Source organism: Carcharodon carcharias, chromosome 10 (genome assembly GCF_017639515.1).
Source record: "Carcharodon carcharias isolate sCarCar2 chromosome 10, sCarCar2.pri, whole genome shotgun sequence".
Lineage (NCBI taxonomy): Eukaryota > Metazoa > Chordata > Chondrichthyes > Lamniformes > Lamnidae > Carcharodon > Carcharodon carcharias.
The window spans coordinates 125,912,503-125,928,396 of NC_054476.1; the positions used below are offsets into that span (position 1 = coordinate 125,912,503).

Here is a 15,894-nt window from a genome sequence, read left to right on the forward strand (position 1 = left end):
GGAGTGCAATGGAGGTTCCTCAGACTGATCCCTGGAATGGTGGGATTGTCCTGCAAAGAGAGATTGAGGAGACTGGGCCTGTATTCTCTAGAATGTTGAAGAATGAGAGGTGATCTCATTGAAACGTAAAAAATTCTTACAGATCGCAACAGGGTAGATGCAGGAAAGACGTTTCCCATGGCTGGGGTTCTAAAACCAGAACCAGCCTCAGAATAAGGGCCAGACCATTTAGGACTGAGATGAGGAGAAATTTCTTCACTCAGAGGATGGTGTAAGTCTTTGGAACTCTCTACCCCAGAGGGCTGTGGAGGCTTGGTCATTGAGTATGTTCAATACAGAGATCGGTAGATTTCTAAATAGTAAAGATATCAAGGGATATGGGAATATTTCCAGAAGGCAAGATGCCACATCAATGGTTACAATGCAAAATAAGAGCTCATGGTATATGGAGTGACATCTTATGGATAGAGGATTGGTTAGCTAACAGAAAATAGAGAGTAGGGATAAATTGGTCTTTTTCAGGTTGGCAAGATGTGACAATTAGAGTGTCACAGGGATCAGTGCTGGGGCCTCAACAATTTATATCAATGACTTGGATGAAAGGCCCAAATGTATGGTAGCTAAATTTGCTGATGACAGCAAAGGTGGGTAGGAAAGTAAGTTGTGAAGAGGAGTCTGCAAAGGGATATAGATAGTGAGTGAGCAGAAATTTGTAAAATGGAGTATAATGTGGGAAAATGTGAACTTGTCCATTTTGGCAGGAAGAAGTGAAAAGTAGCATAATATTTAAGTAGAGAGATTGCAGAACCCTGAGGTACAGAGGGTACAAGAATCAGAAAAAGTTAGTGTGCAGGTAGAACAAAGGATTAGGAAGGCAAATGGGATGTCGACGTTTATTGCAAAGGGAGTGGAATATAAAAGTGTGGATGTTTTGCTACAGTTGTACAGGGCATTGGTCCGACCACAGTTAGAGTACTGTGTACAGTTCTCGTCTCCTTATTTAAGAAAGGACAGAAATGTGTTACCAGCAGTTCAGGGAAGGTTAACTCAACTGAAAGCTGGGATGGGGGGGTGTTATCTTATAAGGAAAGTTTGGAAAGGTTGGGCCAGTATCCATTGGAGTTTAGAAGAGGTGATCTTATTGAAACATATAAGATCCTGAAGCGGCTTGACAAGGTGGCTGCTGAAAGGATGTTTCCCCTTGTGAGAGAGACTAGAACTAGGACACAATTTAAAAATGAAGGGTCTCCCATTTAAGACAGTGTTGAGAAGAATTTTTTTCTCTCAAAGGGTTGTAAACCTTTAGAAACCTCTTCCCCAGAGAGAGGTGGAGGCAGAGTCATTAAATATTTTTAAGGCAGAGGTAGATAGATTCTTTGACTAACAAGGGAGTCATAGGTTATTGGGGTAGGTGGAATGTGGAGTTGAGACCACAATCAGATCAACCATGATCTTATTGAATGGTAGAGCAGGCTGGAGGGGCTGGATGGCCTATTCCTGCTCCTAATTCGTATGTTTGTATGTTAACGTGGGAAAATGACTTTGAGGTAGATCAGCCATGATCTAATTGGATAGCTGAGCAGACTCGAGGGGCCAAATGGCCTACTTCTGCTCCTATTTCTTGTGTTCCTATGTCATAAGTAAAAGCTTCTCTTTCCACTCTTGGGCATTTAACTCTGGAGTCCCCCAAGAATCAATATTAACCCTCTGTAACATTGCTTGTCTCTGGCCCTGTCTCAGATCATCTCTTGTTTTGTTACCTCTAGGCTCAACAATTCCAATCTTCTCCTTCTGTCTTCCCATCGTGCATCCTCCGTAAGCTTCAGCTGATATAAAACTCTGCTGCCCAGAACCTAACTTGCACCAAGTCAATGGCCTCACACCTCCCTCTCTCTAAAATCTCCTCCTGCCCTACAATCCTGAAATTTCTACATATTCAATTTTGGCCTGTTGAGCATCCCCAATTTCCTTTGTTTCACAACTGGTCAGTGTGTCAGTAATCATTGAAATCCATTGATCTGATGAGAACTTCCTCTTCTCCTCTTCATAACACTGCTAGAAACCAGGTGTTACTGGGCTTATATTGGTGATCTGAGCAATAACAATTGTTGAAGAACTGGTCTGGCCCTGAAAAAAATAATTTTATATTTCTGGAGCCTTATTAAGTACCTCCATTATGAGTATTTACTAGATTTTTAAAAACTAGATTTGCTTAAATAATAAATTTATGAAGTCTTTCCATGATCTTTCAGTTTCTACATTCATCCCAAGTGCATGTTCCAATCTTTATTTTGCTCTGTGTAAAATATTTTACAAATGGTTTGATTTTAGTGTTTTTTGTTTTCTGGTTGGCTGTGTGAATTCCTTAATGTGAATGGCTGCTATGCAGCTGGATGACATCAGTGCAGTGTGATGCAAGGAATACTCATTACATATCTTTACAATCAATTCAAAGGCAAGAGAGTTAAAGTTTTTACCACAGAGATCGTTAGATCTCATATTGAGGCTCTTTTTAAGGTTAGTGGTGAATGTCCTTGCTTCATAGCTGACTGTAAACTCTGGGCCACCCTGAAAGCAGATTACCTGGAAACGAATGCTCCCTCATTCGCTGCTGGATAGCGCTGCACTCCTGCAGTTCCTGCACTGGCCACGAGGGGTGCTACAGTCCTGCAGTACTCCTGCCAGCTTCCAGGGGGAGCACTGCAATACCTCTGTTCCCCCACTTGCTGCCAGGGATTGCTGCAGTCTCACGGTTCTTGCACTGGCCACCTGGCTACTGGCGCTGCAGTCCAGCAGTTCTGACACTAGCTGGCAGGGGACGCTGCAGTGCCGCAGTTCTGATACGAGCTCCCAGGGGACACTGCAGTCCCTCTGTTCCTTCACTGGCCGCCATGGGGTGCTGCAGTCCTGCTGGTCCCTCACTGGCCGTGAGGGAGTGCTGCTGTTCCCCTGTTCCCTCCTTAGCCTCTAGGGGGCACTGCAGTCCCCCTGTTCCCTCACTGGCCACCAGGGGGTGTTGCAGTCCCACTGTTCCCTCACTGGCCTCCAGGGGGTGTTGCAGTCCCCTTGTTCCCTCACTGGCCACCAGGGGACATTGCAGTCCCCTTGTTCCCTCACTGGCTGCGAGGGGGTGTTGCAGTCCCCCGTTTCCTCACTGGCCCCCAGGGGGTGTTGCAGTCCCCCTGTTCCCTCACTGGCTGCCAGGGGGTGTTGCAGTCCCCCTGTTCCCTCACTGGCTGCCAGGGGGCGTTGCAGTCCCCCGTTCCCTCACTGGCCGCCAGGGTGTGCTGCAGTCCCCCTGTTCCCTCACTGGCTGCGAGGGAGTGTTGCAGTCCCCCCGTTTCCTCACTGGCCACCAGGGGGTGTTGCAGTCCCCTTGTTCCCTCACTGGCCGTCAGGGGGTGCTGCAGTCCCCCTGTTCCCTCTGGCCGCCAAGGGGTGTTGCAGCGCCCTGTTCCCTCACTGGCTGCCAGGGGGTGTTGCAGTCCCCCTGTTCCCTCACTGGCTGCCAGGGGGTGTTGCAGTCCCCCTGTTCCCTCACTGGCTGCCAGGGGGCGTTGCAGTCCCCCGTTCCCTCACTGGCTGCCAGGGGGCGTTGCAGTCCCCCGTTCCCTCACTGGCCGTCAGGGGGTGCTGCAGTCCCCCTGTTCCCTCTGGCCGCCAAGGGGTGTTGCAGTCCCCCTGTTCCCTCACTGGCTGCCAGGGGGTGTTGCAGTCCCCCTGTTCCCTCACTGGCTGCCAGGGGGCGTTGCAGTCCCCCGTTCCCTCACTGGCTGCCAGGGGGCGTTGCAGTCCCCCGTTCCCTCACTGGCTGCGAGGGGGTGTTGCAGTCCCTCGTTTCCTCACTGGCCTCCAGGGGGTGTTGCAGTCCCCTTGTTCCCTCACTGGCCACCAGGGGACATTGCAGTCCCCCTGTTCCCTCACTGACCGCCAGGGGGTGCTGCAGTCCCCCACCCACCCCCACCCCGTTTCCTCACTGGCCGCCAGGGGGCGCTGCAGTCCCCCAGTTCCCTCACTGGCCGCCAGGGGGTGCCGCCGCCCCTCCATCCGTTGCCCGGTAACGGTCGCCGCCGCCGTGGGTCCCAGGTGAGTGATTGTCCCCGGCTGAGCCGCTCCGGGGGTTTCAAGGTGGATATCCGGGGGTGGGAGCCGTTCAGATGTGGCCCCAAGGACGGAGGCCGGCTCCGGGCTGTGTGTAACGGGCGGGCAGTAATTCACACTCCGGGGCCTGGGGCTCGCACAGGCAGCCAGGACCGGGAGCATCGAGGGTTTGGACTCAGACCCACTGGCAGCGTTCTGAAGCTTGAAGGCAGGTTTTAAACCCCCCCCCTTATTCCTGCTGAAAGGGTCGTTCACAGGGGGAAGGGGAACGGGAGCGAGCGGGCGGGCGGGCGAGGGAGGGCTGCAGTGACTTCCACAGCCTGAGGGCGGCGCTGTTTCTGCCTGAACCGACACGCCGCTTGGGCTCGTAGAGGGAGTGAGACTCCCTCTCCCCTGGACTGGACTGGGAGCCAGGCCATCACTGACCTCTCTCCATTCACAGAGCCAACACAGTCAGAATGAGTAAAACTCCATTGACATTGGTCAGTTATTTCTAAATATACAATGCAAAGAGGTGGGAGAAGCTGCTAATAGGGCCTTATTCTCACTTCTAATAGACATTATTCTGTGGGGAGGGTCTCTGCTTTAACCCTATGGGTGTTATCCGCTAAAACTGCTAGATTATTAACTGTCCTCCTCTGACTTCATCGCCTTGTATACAGGCTAAGGAAAGCCCATTTCTGCAGCCATTGAATTTGCACACTGGAGTCTAAGAATCCTTTGTTTTGGTCTTTCCCCTCCATGGAGTCTATGCTGAGATGGAGTTTAAAAAGGGAAAATGAGTAAACATGTTGTAATGTGTTTGATCTTCCATCCAAGAGAGCTGAAAACAGGATTGTGGAGGATTGCAGACAGGAGAGTGAGAAGCTAAAGTTGGCTTGAGAGAAGACACAAGAATAAAACAGAGCCAAGGCATTGATGCTGAGTTCAGACCACGTGCCTGCAACAATCACGCTACTGCTGGGTGTAAATTAACCAAGAGATGACCCAAGGCTAGTGAAGCTGAAAAAGATCCCAAAGAAGGAGAGCATAGAACTGAACCAGGGGTGATACTGTGCTGGGATGATGTGCAACTAAAGGAACTGAGAATGTGCAGCTGTTAAGATGCTCCCAACAGTGGCAGCAGCTAAGGAACTGGCCAGCGCGTGTGGAGCTTGGGTGCAAAGTGGCAGAAAAAGTCAGGTGACTGCACGAGAGAACCTCTGTAAAAACTGTTAGTTTGATTGGGTGGAAGAAACTTTACATACAGCTTAGAGACATGGATTGAAATAACTTTACTGGTCTGGTTGGTTTCTGGAGAAAACAGCAGAGCCGCCTGACATTTCATCTTACTTTCCTGATACAGGCTGTGAGAGAAACACTACTGAACAGACATTTCCCAGTGAATACCGGAGAAACATTATTGAACAGATATCTCCTGGTAACCTTCCTAACGGACCGCCACTGAACAGGCATTTCACAGCAAGCTGGTGAGACAGGCATTGCTAAACAGGTACCTATCTACCTTTTACCCATGAGAAGTACACTGATAAATTGGGATCCCTGGTAAGGCTCCTAAGAAAAGTGCTGCTGAACAGGTATCTTCTGGTGAACTCCTGAGAGAAATCCTGCAGAATGGTCATCTCCCATTGAACTAGGGAGGGAAGTAACCCTGAATGCACATTTAATCATTATACTCCTCGTGTTTCCTGGTAACACTCCTGGGAGACACACAACAGCAAACTAAACCGTAGCAACTGGCCAGATACTGCAGTAACAACAGGCTGCTCCTTCTATACCTCTGTCCAACTCAGTGATTGGCAATCTTATGGATCCTATTTGCTAATGAGAACAGTATAAAACCAGCCTGTCATTAGGTACCTACGCTGTGGTATCGGGGTCTGCTACAGCTCTCCTGCTTGGCAGTTACTCATCGTATCCATGTCCTCAGGAAGATGGCAGGTCCAGAAATCCTCCCGATCGTCTGGCAGCACAAACAACATGGTAAGACAATCCTTGTTTCTCCAGTGTTCCTTGTACTTCTATTAACACAGGGGCATCCTCAGACTTCAGAATAAATGTTAGCACATTGGACGTAATCCTGAGCCACACAGGTCAGAAGTTAAAGACGCTGTGGGTTGATTCTTAAAATCCTCACCCTTGTTTTCAAATCCCACCTTTGTCTCACTCTTCCCCCGTCTCTAAACTCCCCATCCCTTCAACTCTCAGAGGCCTTTGCATTCTTCGTATTCTGACCTCTTGAGCCCCCCCAGTTTCAGCAGGTCCACCTTTAGCAGCTAATTCTGCCAAAGAGTCTTGGTTCTAAGCTCTGGAATTCCCTCCCTAAAACTGCCCCCCCCTGATGATGCTCCTTAAAACTGACATTTTTGACCAAGCTTTTGCCCAAATGTCTCCCTGCATGGCTCATGTCAAATTGAAAACACCTGTGTGAAGCACCTTGGGATAGTTTACTCCATTGAGGGCCCTTTATAAATGCAAGATGTATTTGCTTTTGTTATATGGTACTGAGTCACACAGACCTGGAGGTTCTGACGTTCAAGTTCTGGTCTATCCTGAGTTAGTTTTCTCAGCCGGACTGGATGCTGTAATTAGTATCAATGCCCTCAGGTTAGCAAGGAGACAACAGTGAAAAATTGGGCTTCCATATATGAGTATTGGCTGAGGACAAAATCAGGCTTAACTGTGATCTCTCTGTCTGGACAAATTACTTGTTGGCGCTGATTTTACCAAGATTGGAGTGAGAAGATGAATACACCTAAACACCACAAAAGACCCACAAGCCTGGCCCCTCAATCTTCCACCTTCCTGATTCTCTTTGCCATTCCACCTGGTTATCACACTTATGAATCATGTATAAGCCAACAAAAATGTGACGATACAATGAGGGACATGGTAGCATCAGCAATTTTAATGGTGTCATTTATTACTGCTTCAGTGCAAAATATTTGTATGTTATGGTGGAGGGATCCCAAATCAGAGACACTAGGGGAATGATGTGGTGAGCATACAGTATTAATGCGACTACTGGAGTCATTAGAACTTTTGACACTGTGGGATCCAGCTCCTGCTGTGCTAATAAAGAGTGTCATTTCAGGCTGGTTTTTGGTTTCATGAGCAGCTATTTTTTTAAATTGTTCCTGGGATGTGGGTGTCACTGGCAAGGCCAGCATTTATTGTCCCACCCCCCGTTTGCTCTTGAAGGTGGTGGTGAGCTGCCACCTTGAATGGCTGCAGTCCATGTGGTGTAGGTACACCCATAGTGCTGTTCAGGAGGAGGTTCCAAGTTTTTGACCCAGTGACAGTGAAGGAACGGTGATATATTTCCAAGTCACGATGGTGAATGACTTGGAGGTGGTGTTCCCATGTGTCTGCTGCCCTTGTCCTTCTAGATGGTAGAGGTTGTGGACTTGGAAGGTGTTGTCTAAGGAGGCTTGGTGAGTTTCTGCAATGCATCTTGTAGATGATATACATTATGGCCACAGGGTGCCAATGGTAGAGGGAGTGAATGTTTAAGATGGTGGACTGGGTGCATACTAGTGGTCTGCTTTGTCCTGGATAGTGTTGAGCTTCTTGAGTGTTGTTGGAGCTTCACTCTTCCAGGCAATTGGAGAGTATTCCATCACACTTCTAACTTGTGCCTTGTAGATGGTGGGCAGGCTTTGGGGAGTGAGGAAGTGAGTTACTCGCTGCAGAATTCCCAGCCTCTGACCTGCTCCCGTAGCCACAGTGTTTATCTGGTTTGTCCTGTTAATTTTCCGGTCAATGGTGCACCACAGAAGGGTGATGGTAATGGTTTTGAGAGTCCAGGGGAGATGGTTAGAATCTCTCTTGTTGGAGATGGTCATTGCCTGGCACTTGTGTGCTAAATGTTTCTTGTTACTTATTAGTCCAAACTTGAATGTTGTCTAAGTCTTGCTGTATTTTGGCATGGACTGCTTCAGCACCTATGGAATTGTGAATAAAAATGAACACACTGTAGTCATCAACAAACATCCCCTCTTTCTTTGTGCTAGGTATTACTCCAGCCAGTGAAGCGCTTTCCCCTGATTCCCATTGATTTCATTTTCCCAAGTTTTACTTGGGCTCCTTGATGCCACACTTCATCAAATGCTGCCTTGATGTCAAAGGCAGTCACTCTAACCTCACCTCTTGAACTCTTGTCCAATTTTGGATCAAGGCTGTAATGAGGTGTGGAGCAGAGTGGCCCTGGTGGAATCCAAACTAAGCATCAGTGAGTAGGTTATTGCTGAGTAAGTGCCCTTTCCATCACTTTGCTGATGATTGAGAAGAGGCTGAGGGGGCAGTAATGCTGGATTGGATTTGTCCTGCTTTTTTGTGGAAAGGTCAGACCTGGGTAATATTCCACAGAGCTGGGTAGATGGCAGTGTGGGAGCGCCATGGGAAGTTCTGGAGCACAAGCCTTCAGTTCTATTGCCGGAATATTGTCAGGGCCTATAGCCTTTTCAGTATCCAGTGCCTTCAGCCATTTCTTGATATCACGTGGAGTGAATTGAATTGGCTGAATACTGACACCTATGATGTTGGGGACCTCTGGACAAGGCCCAGATGGATCATCCACTTGGCACTTCTGGCTGAAGATTGTTGCAAATGCTTCAGCCTTATCTTTTGTACTGATGTGTTGGGCTCCTCCATCATTGAGGATGGGGATATTTGTGGAGCCTCCCCCTCCAGTTAGTTGTTTAATTGTTCACCACCATTCTTGACTGGATTCATGACAGGACTGCAGAGCTTTGACCTGATGTGTTCGTTGAGGGGTAACTTAGATCTGTCCTTAGCATACTGATCCTGCTGTTTAGCATACAAGTAGTCCTGTGTTGTGGCTTCACTAGGTTGACGTCTCATTTTTTAGGCATGCGTGGTGCTGCTCCTGGCATACCCTTCTACAATCCTCATTGAACCAGGGTTAGCCCCTTAGCCCCCTGGCTTGATGGTAATGGTAGAGTAGGCGATATGCCGGGCCATGAAGTGTGTGCAGTAGTCACTCCTACAAATAATGTAATGGACAGATGCATCTGCGACAAGTGGATTGGTAAGGATGAGTTATGTTGGTTCTCCCACCACCTGTCGCAGATCCAATCTGGCAACTGTGACCTTCAGGACTAGGCCAGCTTGGTCAGCCGTAGGTGCCACTGACCCATTCTTGGTGATGGACATTGCAGACCCCGAGCAGAGTATGTCTGTTTCTTTGTTACCATCAGTCCTTATTCTAAGTAGTGTTATGGAGGAGTTCAGATTCATCAGTTGAGAATGCTCTTGTTTTGTGTTCTTGTCCTATACACTATGGATATGAATTAAAGGGAGCGCCATTTAGCAAGCCTCTAATAGTTCCATCAGGCAGCACTTCCCACTTACTGACCAGTACAGACTTTGGCAGGGGCTATACTCTCACTTATATTTGTGGACCTCAGAAGGGATCAGTGTAGTATCACTGCCCTGAATAACCCCATACACAGACCTCTTACTGTCTGCTGCAGTCTCTAACCAGGGGCGCCATACACTCCATGCCCAGTGCAGCCTCCCTTGCCATCATCCGATGCAGCCCTCTCTGCTAATAGTGAGACCTTTGTGCTTATGTGATTTTCTCAAAAAGGTGTTGAAAGGTTTGCAGCAATGAAATAACTCCCAGTTAACAGTATAAACAGCTGTACCTTGCAGATGTAGTCCCTGATGCTGAAGGCATGATTCAGCCTGATTTAAGATGATTTGTGCTCTGTTGTATCTTATAATTATGGTCTTATACCCCTGATTGCAGCAGGCATGGTGCCTGAAAGGCATTCACTGCATAAAACCCTTTGTTTCCATAGCAACTTTTGAAAAGAATAATCCAGAAATGGAGAACATATCCAATGCCTCTCATCTCCGACCCAGAAACTAAATGTAAACTTTCTGGGTGACAACTGCATGTAGATTAGGAGTGCTTGTTGTTACACTGCTGAGTGTGTACATATCAGGCTCTTGATGGGGGTGGTTAGTGTTGGTGGCTTTTACTCTCAAATCCAAATATGAAATAATTTTGTATTTGGATTTGGGTTGAATGGTTTTGCTCTAGATAGATGACTGAATGGTGAGACCCGCTGTGAAGCTGTGTTGTGGGACTGAACCCCTCGAAAGTTTTCAGCTGATCAGAGAGAACCTGCGTGGATTTGTAAAGGGTAGATCATGCCTGATGAACCTGACCTAATCTTTTGAAGAGGGGACTATACTAGTGGATAGGAGAATGTCTATGCATGTTATTTATACAGGCTTCCAGAAGACATTTGATAAAGCCCCTCATGAGAAACTGGCTGAGAGATCAAAGACAGAGAGTAGGGATAGTGGGCAGATTATCCCTTTCAGGTAATCACATTCTCAAAATATGATTTGTGTTGTCCCACAAGGATCGATGATTCACTGTGTGCATCAATGACATAGAGGATGGGATAGAAAGCCATATATTCAAATTTATTGATGATGGGTGCCATTGGAAGTATTACAGGTGGAAGCATAAAATTACAAAGAAGAGATAGATAGATTAAGTGAATGGTTAAAAGTGAGGCCATCCACTTTGGACCTAAAGGGATAAGACAGGGTAGTTTTTAAATGATGAAAAGCTGGAAACAGTGGATGTCCAAAGGGCTCTGGGTACACACATCATTAAAATGTCATTAAGAAGTACATAAAAATCAAAAAACCTAATGTCATGTTGGCCTTTATACATAGAGAAATGGAATACAAGTGGGTAGAAGTCACACTGCAACTTTACAAAGCCCTAGTTAGACTACACTTGGAGCACTGTGAGCTGTTTTGGGCAGCACACCTCTGGAAGAATAAATTTGCTTTGGAGGGAATGCAGTATAAATTCACTAGAAGGATATCTGGGCTTGAGGGCTAGGCTATGAGGAGAGATTAAAAAAAGAAAGACTTGCATTTATATAGAGCTGTTCATGAACACCCAATGTCTCAAAGCACTTTAAAGTCAATGAAGTACTTTTGAGGTGTAGTCATTGATGTAATGTAGGGAATGTGACAGCTAATTTATACATAGCAAACTCTCTCAAACTGTAATAACGACCAAATAATCTGTTTTTGTGATGTTAATTGAGAGAGAAATATTATTCAGGACACTGAAGTAACTCCCCTGCTCCTTTCTGAAATAGTGCCATGGGATGTTTTCTGTTCCTGAGAGGACAGACAAGGCTTTGGTTTAATGTCTCATCCAAACGACAGCACCTCCTGAAAATGCAGCATTCCCTTGGTATTGTAATGTTAGCCTTGATTTTTGTGCCCAAGCACGAGAGGGGGTCTTGAACCCACAAGCCTGAGATTCTGAGATAAGAGTTCTGCCAACTGAGCTACAACTGACACATGCACAAGTTAAGCAAACCAGGGAAACTAGGGTTGTGTTTTCTGAAATTCAGAAGGTCAAGGGATGATTTGATTGAAGTTTTCAAGGTATCAAGGAGAACTGATAGTTTCTCTAAATTTACCTTATCTCCATTCATTAGGAAGTGCAGGACTGGGTCAAAAGATTAGATCCAGACCTCTCAGGAGTGAAATTAAGAAACACTTCTTCAGGCAAGGGGAGGTGGAAGGTTGGAACTCTCTTCTGCAATTGGCAATTGATGCCAGATCAACAATTCATTTTAAAACTGATAGAATTGATAGAATTTTGTTAACCAAATGCATTAAGGAATTGGGGTAATATGTGAGGAAATTGTGTTCTGGGAAGGCTACTGGTTGGTCCCACAAGTAAAACAGGAAGCACTAATTGATGGAAGTTACTGCATTGTATCAATCTCAACCAAACAGCAGTGCATCAAGGACGGTTTGTTCAGTGCCTGATAGTTTGGTACCCTGATGTTGAATAGTTCTCAATTCTCATGCTGGCTCCATGTTGCCATGCTGTTGCTTGACACATAGGCTGCAGGACCATCTGTTTATTCCAGCTGCTTGTGTTTAGACAACTGTTGGTTCACAGTCACCTTGTAACATTTTCACTGGAGTCGCTCCCCCTTTCTGATTATAGGGTGAGGACTGCAGACCTGATCCACACTTACTGCCACTTCAGTGTGGAGGCTGCTTGAGACAGTTATGATGGAAGATCATTAATTCCAGCTGGGCTTTTGCTTTAAATAGTAAGAGATAATTAAATGTATTTTTGTAAATCGGAAAATGACTTTGATGCTAACCTCTGAGCTTTAAACTATCTGTTTTGGGTGTAGCATTGAGAATATTGAGTGCTTGTGTTTGCATCCAGTCCATAATATGTTGGTGCATAGCTCTTGTTTAAGGTGTAGCTGGATTAGACACCATTGTTTCATTCAGTGACCTGAGTTTGGATCGAGTCCAGATGGGCTGAAGATCTCCCGTTACTGGCTGTGAGCTGAATGTATTTGGGTCAATTCCAAATCAGTTGCTGGTGATTGAGTTGCCAACACACAACTGCTCTGAAGTTGTCAATCTCAAGCACATGAATGCTGGTAGGAAATTAGAACTGTCACTGCAGAGCTCTGGTAGTTGCATTTCTAAAACTGATGCTAAGGTACATAGTTGGAGAAGTTTAGAGGAAACATTGCTCAGTTTTTGAAGTGTGCTATACCTGACCAAGACTCTCCCCCTTATGGATGTCTCTCATTTGATGATTGCAAGGAAAACTACCCAAAGTATGGATAGAAATGGCAGAGAGATCAGAGGGCTGCAGCAGGATGTCTCCTACGTACTGGTAAGATGCAGGCTGAAACCTGTGACTCAATCACTGGACAAAATTGCAGTCTGCCTTAAGTTGGCAGCAAATGTTGGTTGTCCACACGCTTAGGACATGTTGCTGTTACTAAGGCAGATAGTCAAGATGCAATGACTTTCTATTATGCAATTCCCATAACCTCAATGTTTGATTGCAGTGTTTGTTATTCTCAGTTGTTTCTCTTGTTCCTGCTCACACTTCAACTAATTGTTTTCTGGTTTGAAGCTGAGTCAGTTTAATGTGTCACGTAACTGATGTCCCATGAGTCAGTGGAGGCAGCACTAATTTAAATCTGTTTTTATCAGAAATCATCAAACTTATTTTTCATTAGCACTAAGCAATACGAACACGAATAGATGCTACCAGTGGATTATAAAGAGTAATTCATCTAAGCAATTCAGCATCTGAATGGTTTGATTTAATATCTGACTGTACATGAGCATCAAAATGTCAGAGTATTTCACCGGTGGAGAGGTGCACACCAAGTGGGAGGTTAAAGGGAAGATGGAGGAGCAGAGGGAGGCAGTGGATAACTGATCACCTAGAATCAGAGGGGATGGAGGATAACCGACCTATAATTAGAGAGAGGCAGTGGATAAGCAGTCATCTGTAATTAGAAAGGGGCAGTGGCCAACTGGTCATCCTTAATTAGAGAAGGGCAGTGGATAAGCTATCATTTAGAATCAGAGGGGCAAAAGAGAAGGGATAGCAAGTTATCTATAGTGAGAGGTGTTGAGCGGATGAGAAATAAGTAACTATGCGCAGTAAGAGGAGTAGAGGAGGAAGGGGATAAACAGTAATCCAGAGTGAGAGCCAGAGAAGTAAATGGAATAAATTGGAAAGGACTTCCAGATTTATGGAGTAAGTCCGCAAAGGAGTTTTTAGACTTGGGTGACAATCTTGAAATCAATTTTTTGGAGCACTGGAAGCCAGTAGGAGATGGCAGGAATAGGGTGATGAGGGTCTTGAGCTTAAGCGTAGGGTCTCAGGCCACAATGTAGTGTAAAAGATAAAGTTTGTAGAGGGGGAAGATGGGGAGGAAGTTGTGAGAAATGAATCCTCAAGATTAAGACACGAATGAGAGATTCAGCAGCATCAGGTTGAGGTGAAGGCGTAAGTGGGTAAAGTCCCGGAGGTTTACCTTGTGAACCACGTGTGGGGTTTTAAAGCTCAGATCTGGATCAAATGCGGGACCGAAGCTACATTAAAGCACTACAGGTCGGCATCTGGGAAGTTTGCACAAAATGCCAACATCAAGTCATAAGAAACTATGGCCCAGATCGTCTGGCCTCCAGATGGTTGTACCCCAGAGCTACCCCATAAGAAGTGCTGTGGGACCCCTCAGAAGTCCCAACACAAGGATTCTGCAAGAATTGCCTGGGAAGTTTCAACTTCCGATGGGCAATTCCCCTATGTCTGGAATCCTCCATAAATGTCTCCAACTCCAAGTTAGAGTCGGAGAGTTCCGACACACTTACCTAGATAGTTACCACTTAGAAAGAAATGATGTTTAACTCCTGGGTAACTGTACAGCTGATCCCCTGATCCCTCCCTGCCCCCCCCACCCACTGACTCCCCCTGCCCACCTGCTGACTCCCCCTGCCCGCCCGCTGACTCCCCTTCCCTGCCCGCTGACTCCCCTTCCCTGCCCGCTGACTCCCCCTCCCTGCCCGCTGACTCCCCCTCCCTGCCCGCTGACTCCCCCTCCCTGCCCGCTGACTCCCCCTCCCTGCCCGCTGACTCCCCCTCCCTGCCCGCTGACTCCCCCTCCCTGCCCGCTGACTCCCCCTCCCTGCCCGCTGACTCCCCCTCCCTGCCCGCTGACTCCCCCTCCCTGCCCGCTGGCTCCCCCTGCCCGCCCGCTGGCTCCCCCTGCCCGCCCGCTGGCTCCCCTGCCCGCCCGCTGGCTCCCCTTCCCCAACTCTCTAACTTTCCCAGCTCCCCCTGACTTCTCCCCTGTCCCTTCAATTCCCCCATTATCAATGCTCCTTCTCCTCCCTTGACCTTCCGACTCCCCCTCAACCCGATTTGACTTGACCCAACCGTACCACCCTGCTGCCCTACCCACTGACCTCATTCACTAACACAGTAAAAAGCTCTTTAAATGTCCAAAGCTTTTCAGCGTGTTAGTGAATGAAGACATAACAAAATATGACAGCTAGCACTGTAAAACATGGGCATGGCTTGGCTTCCCTTGACAATTCTGCACCATGAGGAAGGACTCTGAGAATTGGCCTGCTCCTCATTTCTGAAGAGGCCCATTTTGGAAGTCTGGGCCAGAAGTTTGGTGCTCCGGTGCTGTGTAAAAAAGAAATAGGCCAGAATTTTACATTCGGCGTTTGGGGATGGACCTGACATGACAGAATGTAAAATGACGCGCGATGACATCAGGTGTGCGCCCCGACATCATCGCGCCACATCCCGATATTTTGGTGGGCGGGCGCGTTATGAGGACAGAGGCGCACCCGCCATTAATTAATGGGCCAGTTAAGGCCCTTGAGGCATCAGTTGAATTTGATTTTGCGCAGCCCGTGCGATTTTTTTTTTCAGGGCATCGCACAGGTGCAAGGGGCAGGCAGGTAGGCCACATTTTTAAAAACCTCATCCACGGGTGGGATAAGAGGGGTGAGTGGGCTCGCTAATGCGAGTTGTTAGTACTTTAGATTATACCTTACTGCTACTTGCTTATGTGAATAGGACAACTTTATTTTGCTTCAGAGCTGCTTTGACAGAAAGTACAGGCTTCATTTCAGGACTCTGGAGGAGTCATAACACTTGGGGCCTTCCAGGTATCAGACAGCCTTCCCATATCGTGGGAATGGGGATTGCGGCCTCCGCTGGAGGCATCTCCCTTGAGGTGGAAGAGAGGGCCAGAAGGGGGAGGAGGCCAGGACTCCATAATCAGCCTCCAGGGTAGCCACCTGTGGGACGAGAGGCGCAGGCACAGGGAGCGCAGGGCCAACAGGAAGTCCAAGGCAGAAGGGGCCGCAAAAGACGCCACTATCCCGCTGCCAGAGTTTACAGTCGGCGATGCAGCTACCTCAATATGT

The 15,894-nt window shown here is 47.4% G+C and overlaps 1 protein-coding gene across 1 annotated transcript in view; it reads left to right on the plus strand.

The window, feature by feature from the left end:
• Positions 1-5,618: 5,618 nt before the first annotated feature.
• LOC121283223 (RIMS-binding protein 2) overlaps positions 5,619-15,894 on the plus strand; it is a 340,915-nt gene continuing 330,639 nt past the window's right edge. The window contains exon 1 of the mRNA XM_041197524.1: positions 5,619-6,084. Within this exon, the coding sequence (XP_041053458.1) occupies positions 6,022-6,084 (63 nt within the window). The 5' untranslated portion in view covers positions 5,619-6,021. The remainder of the gene's footprint in view (positions 6,085-15,894) is intronic.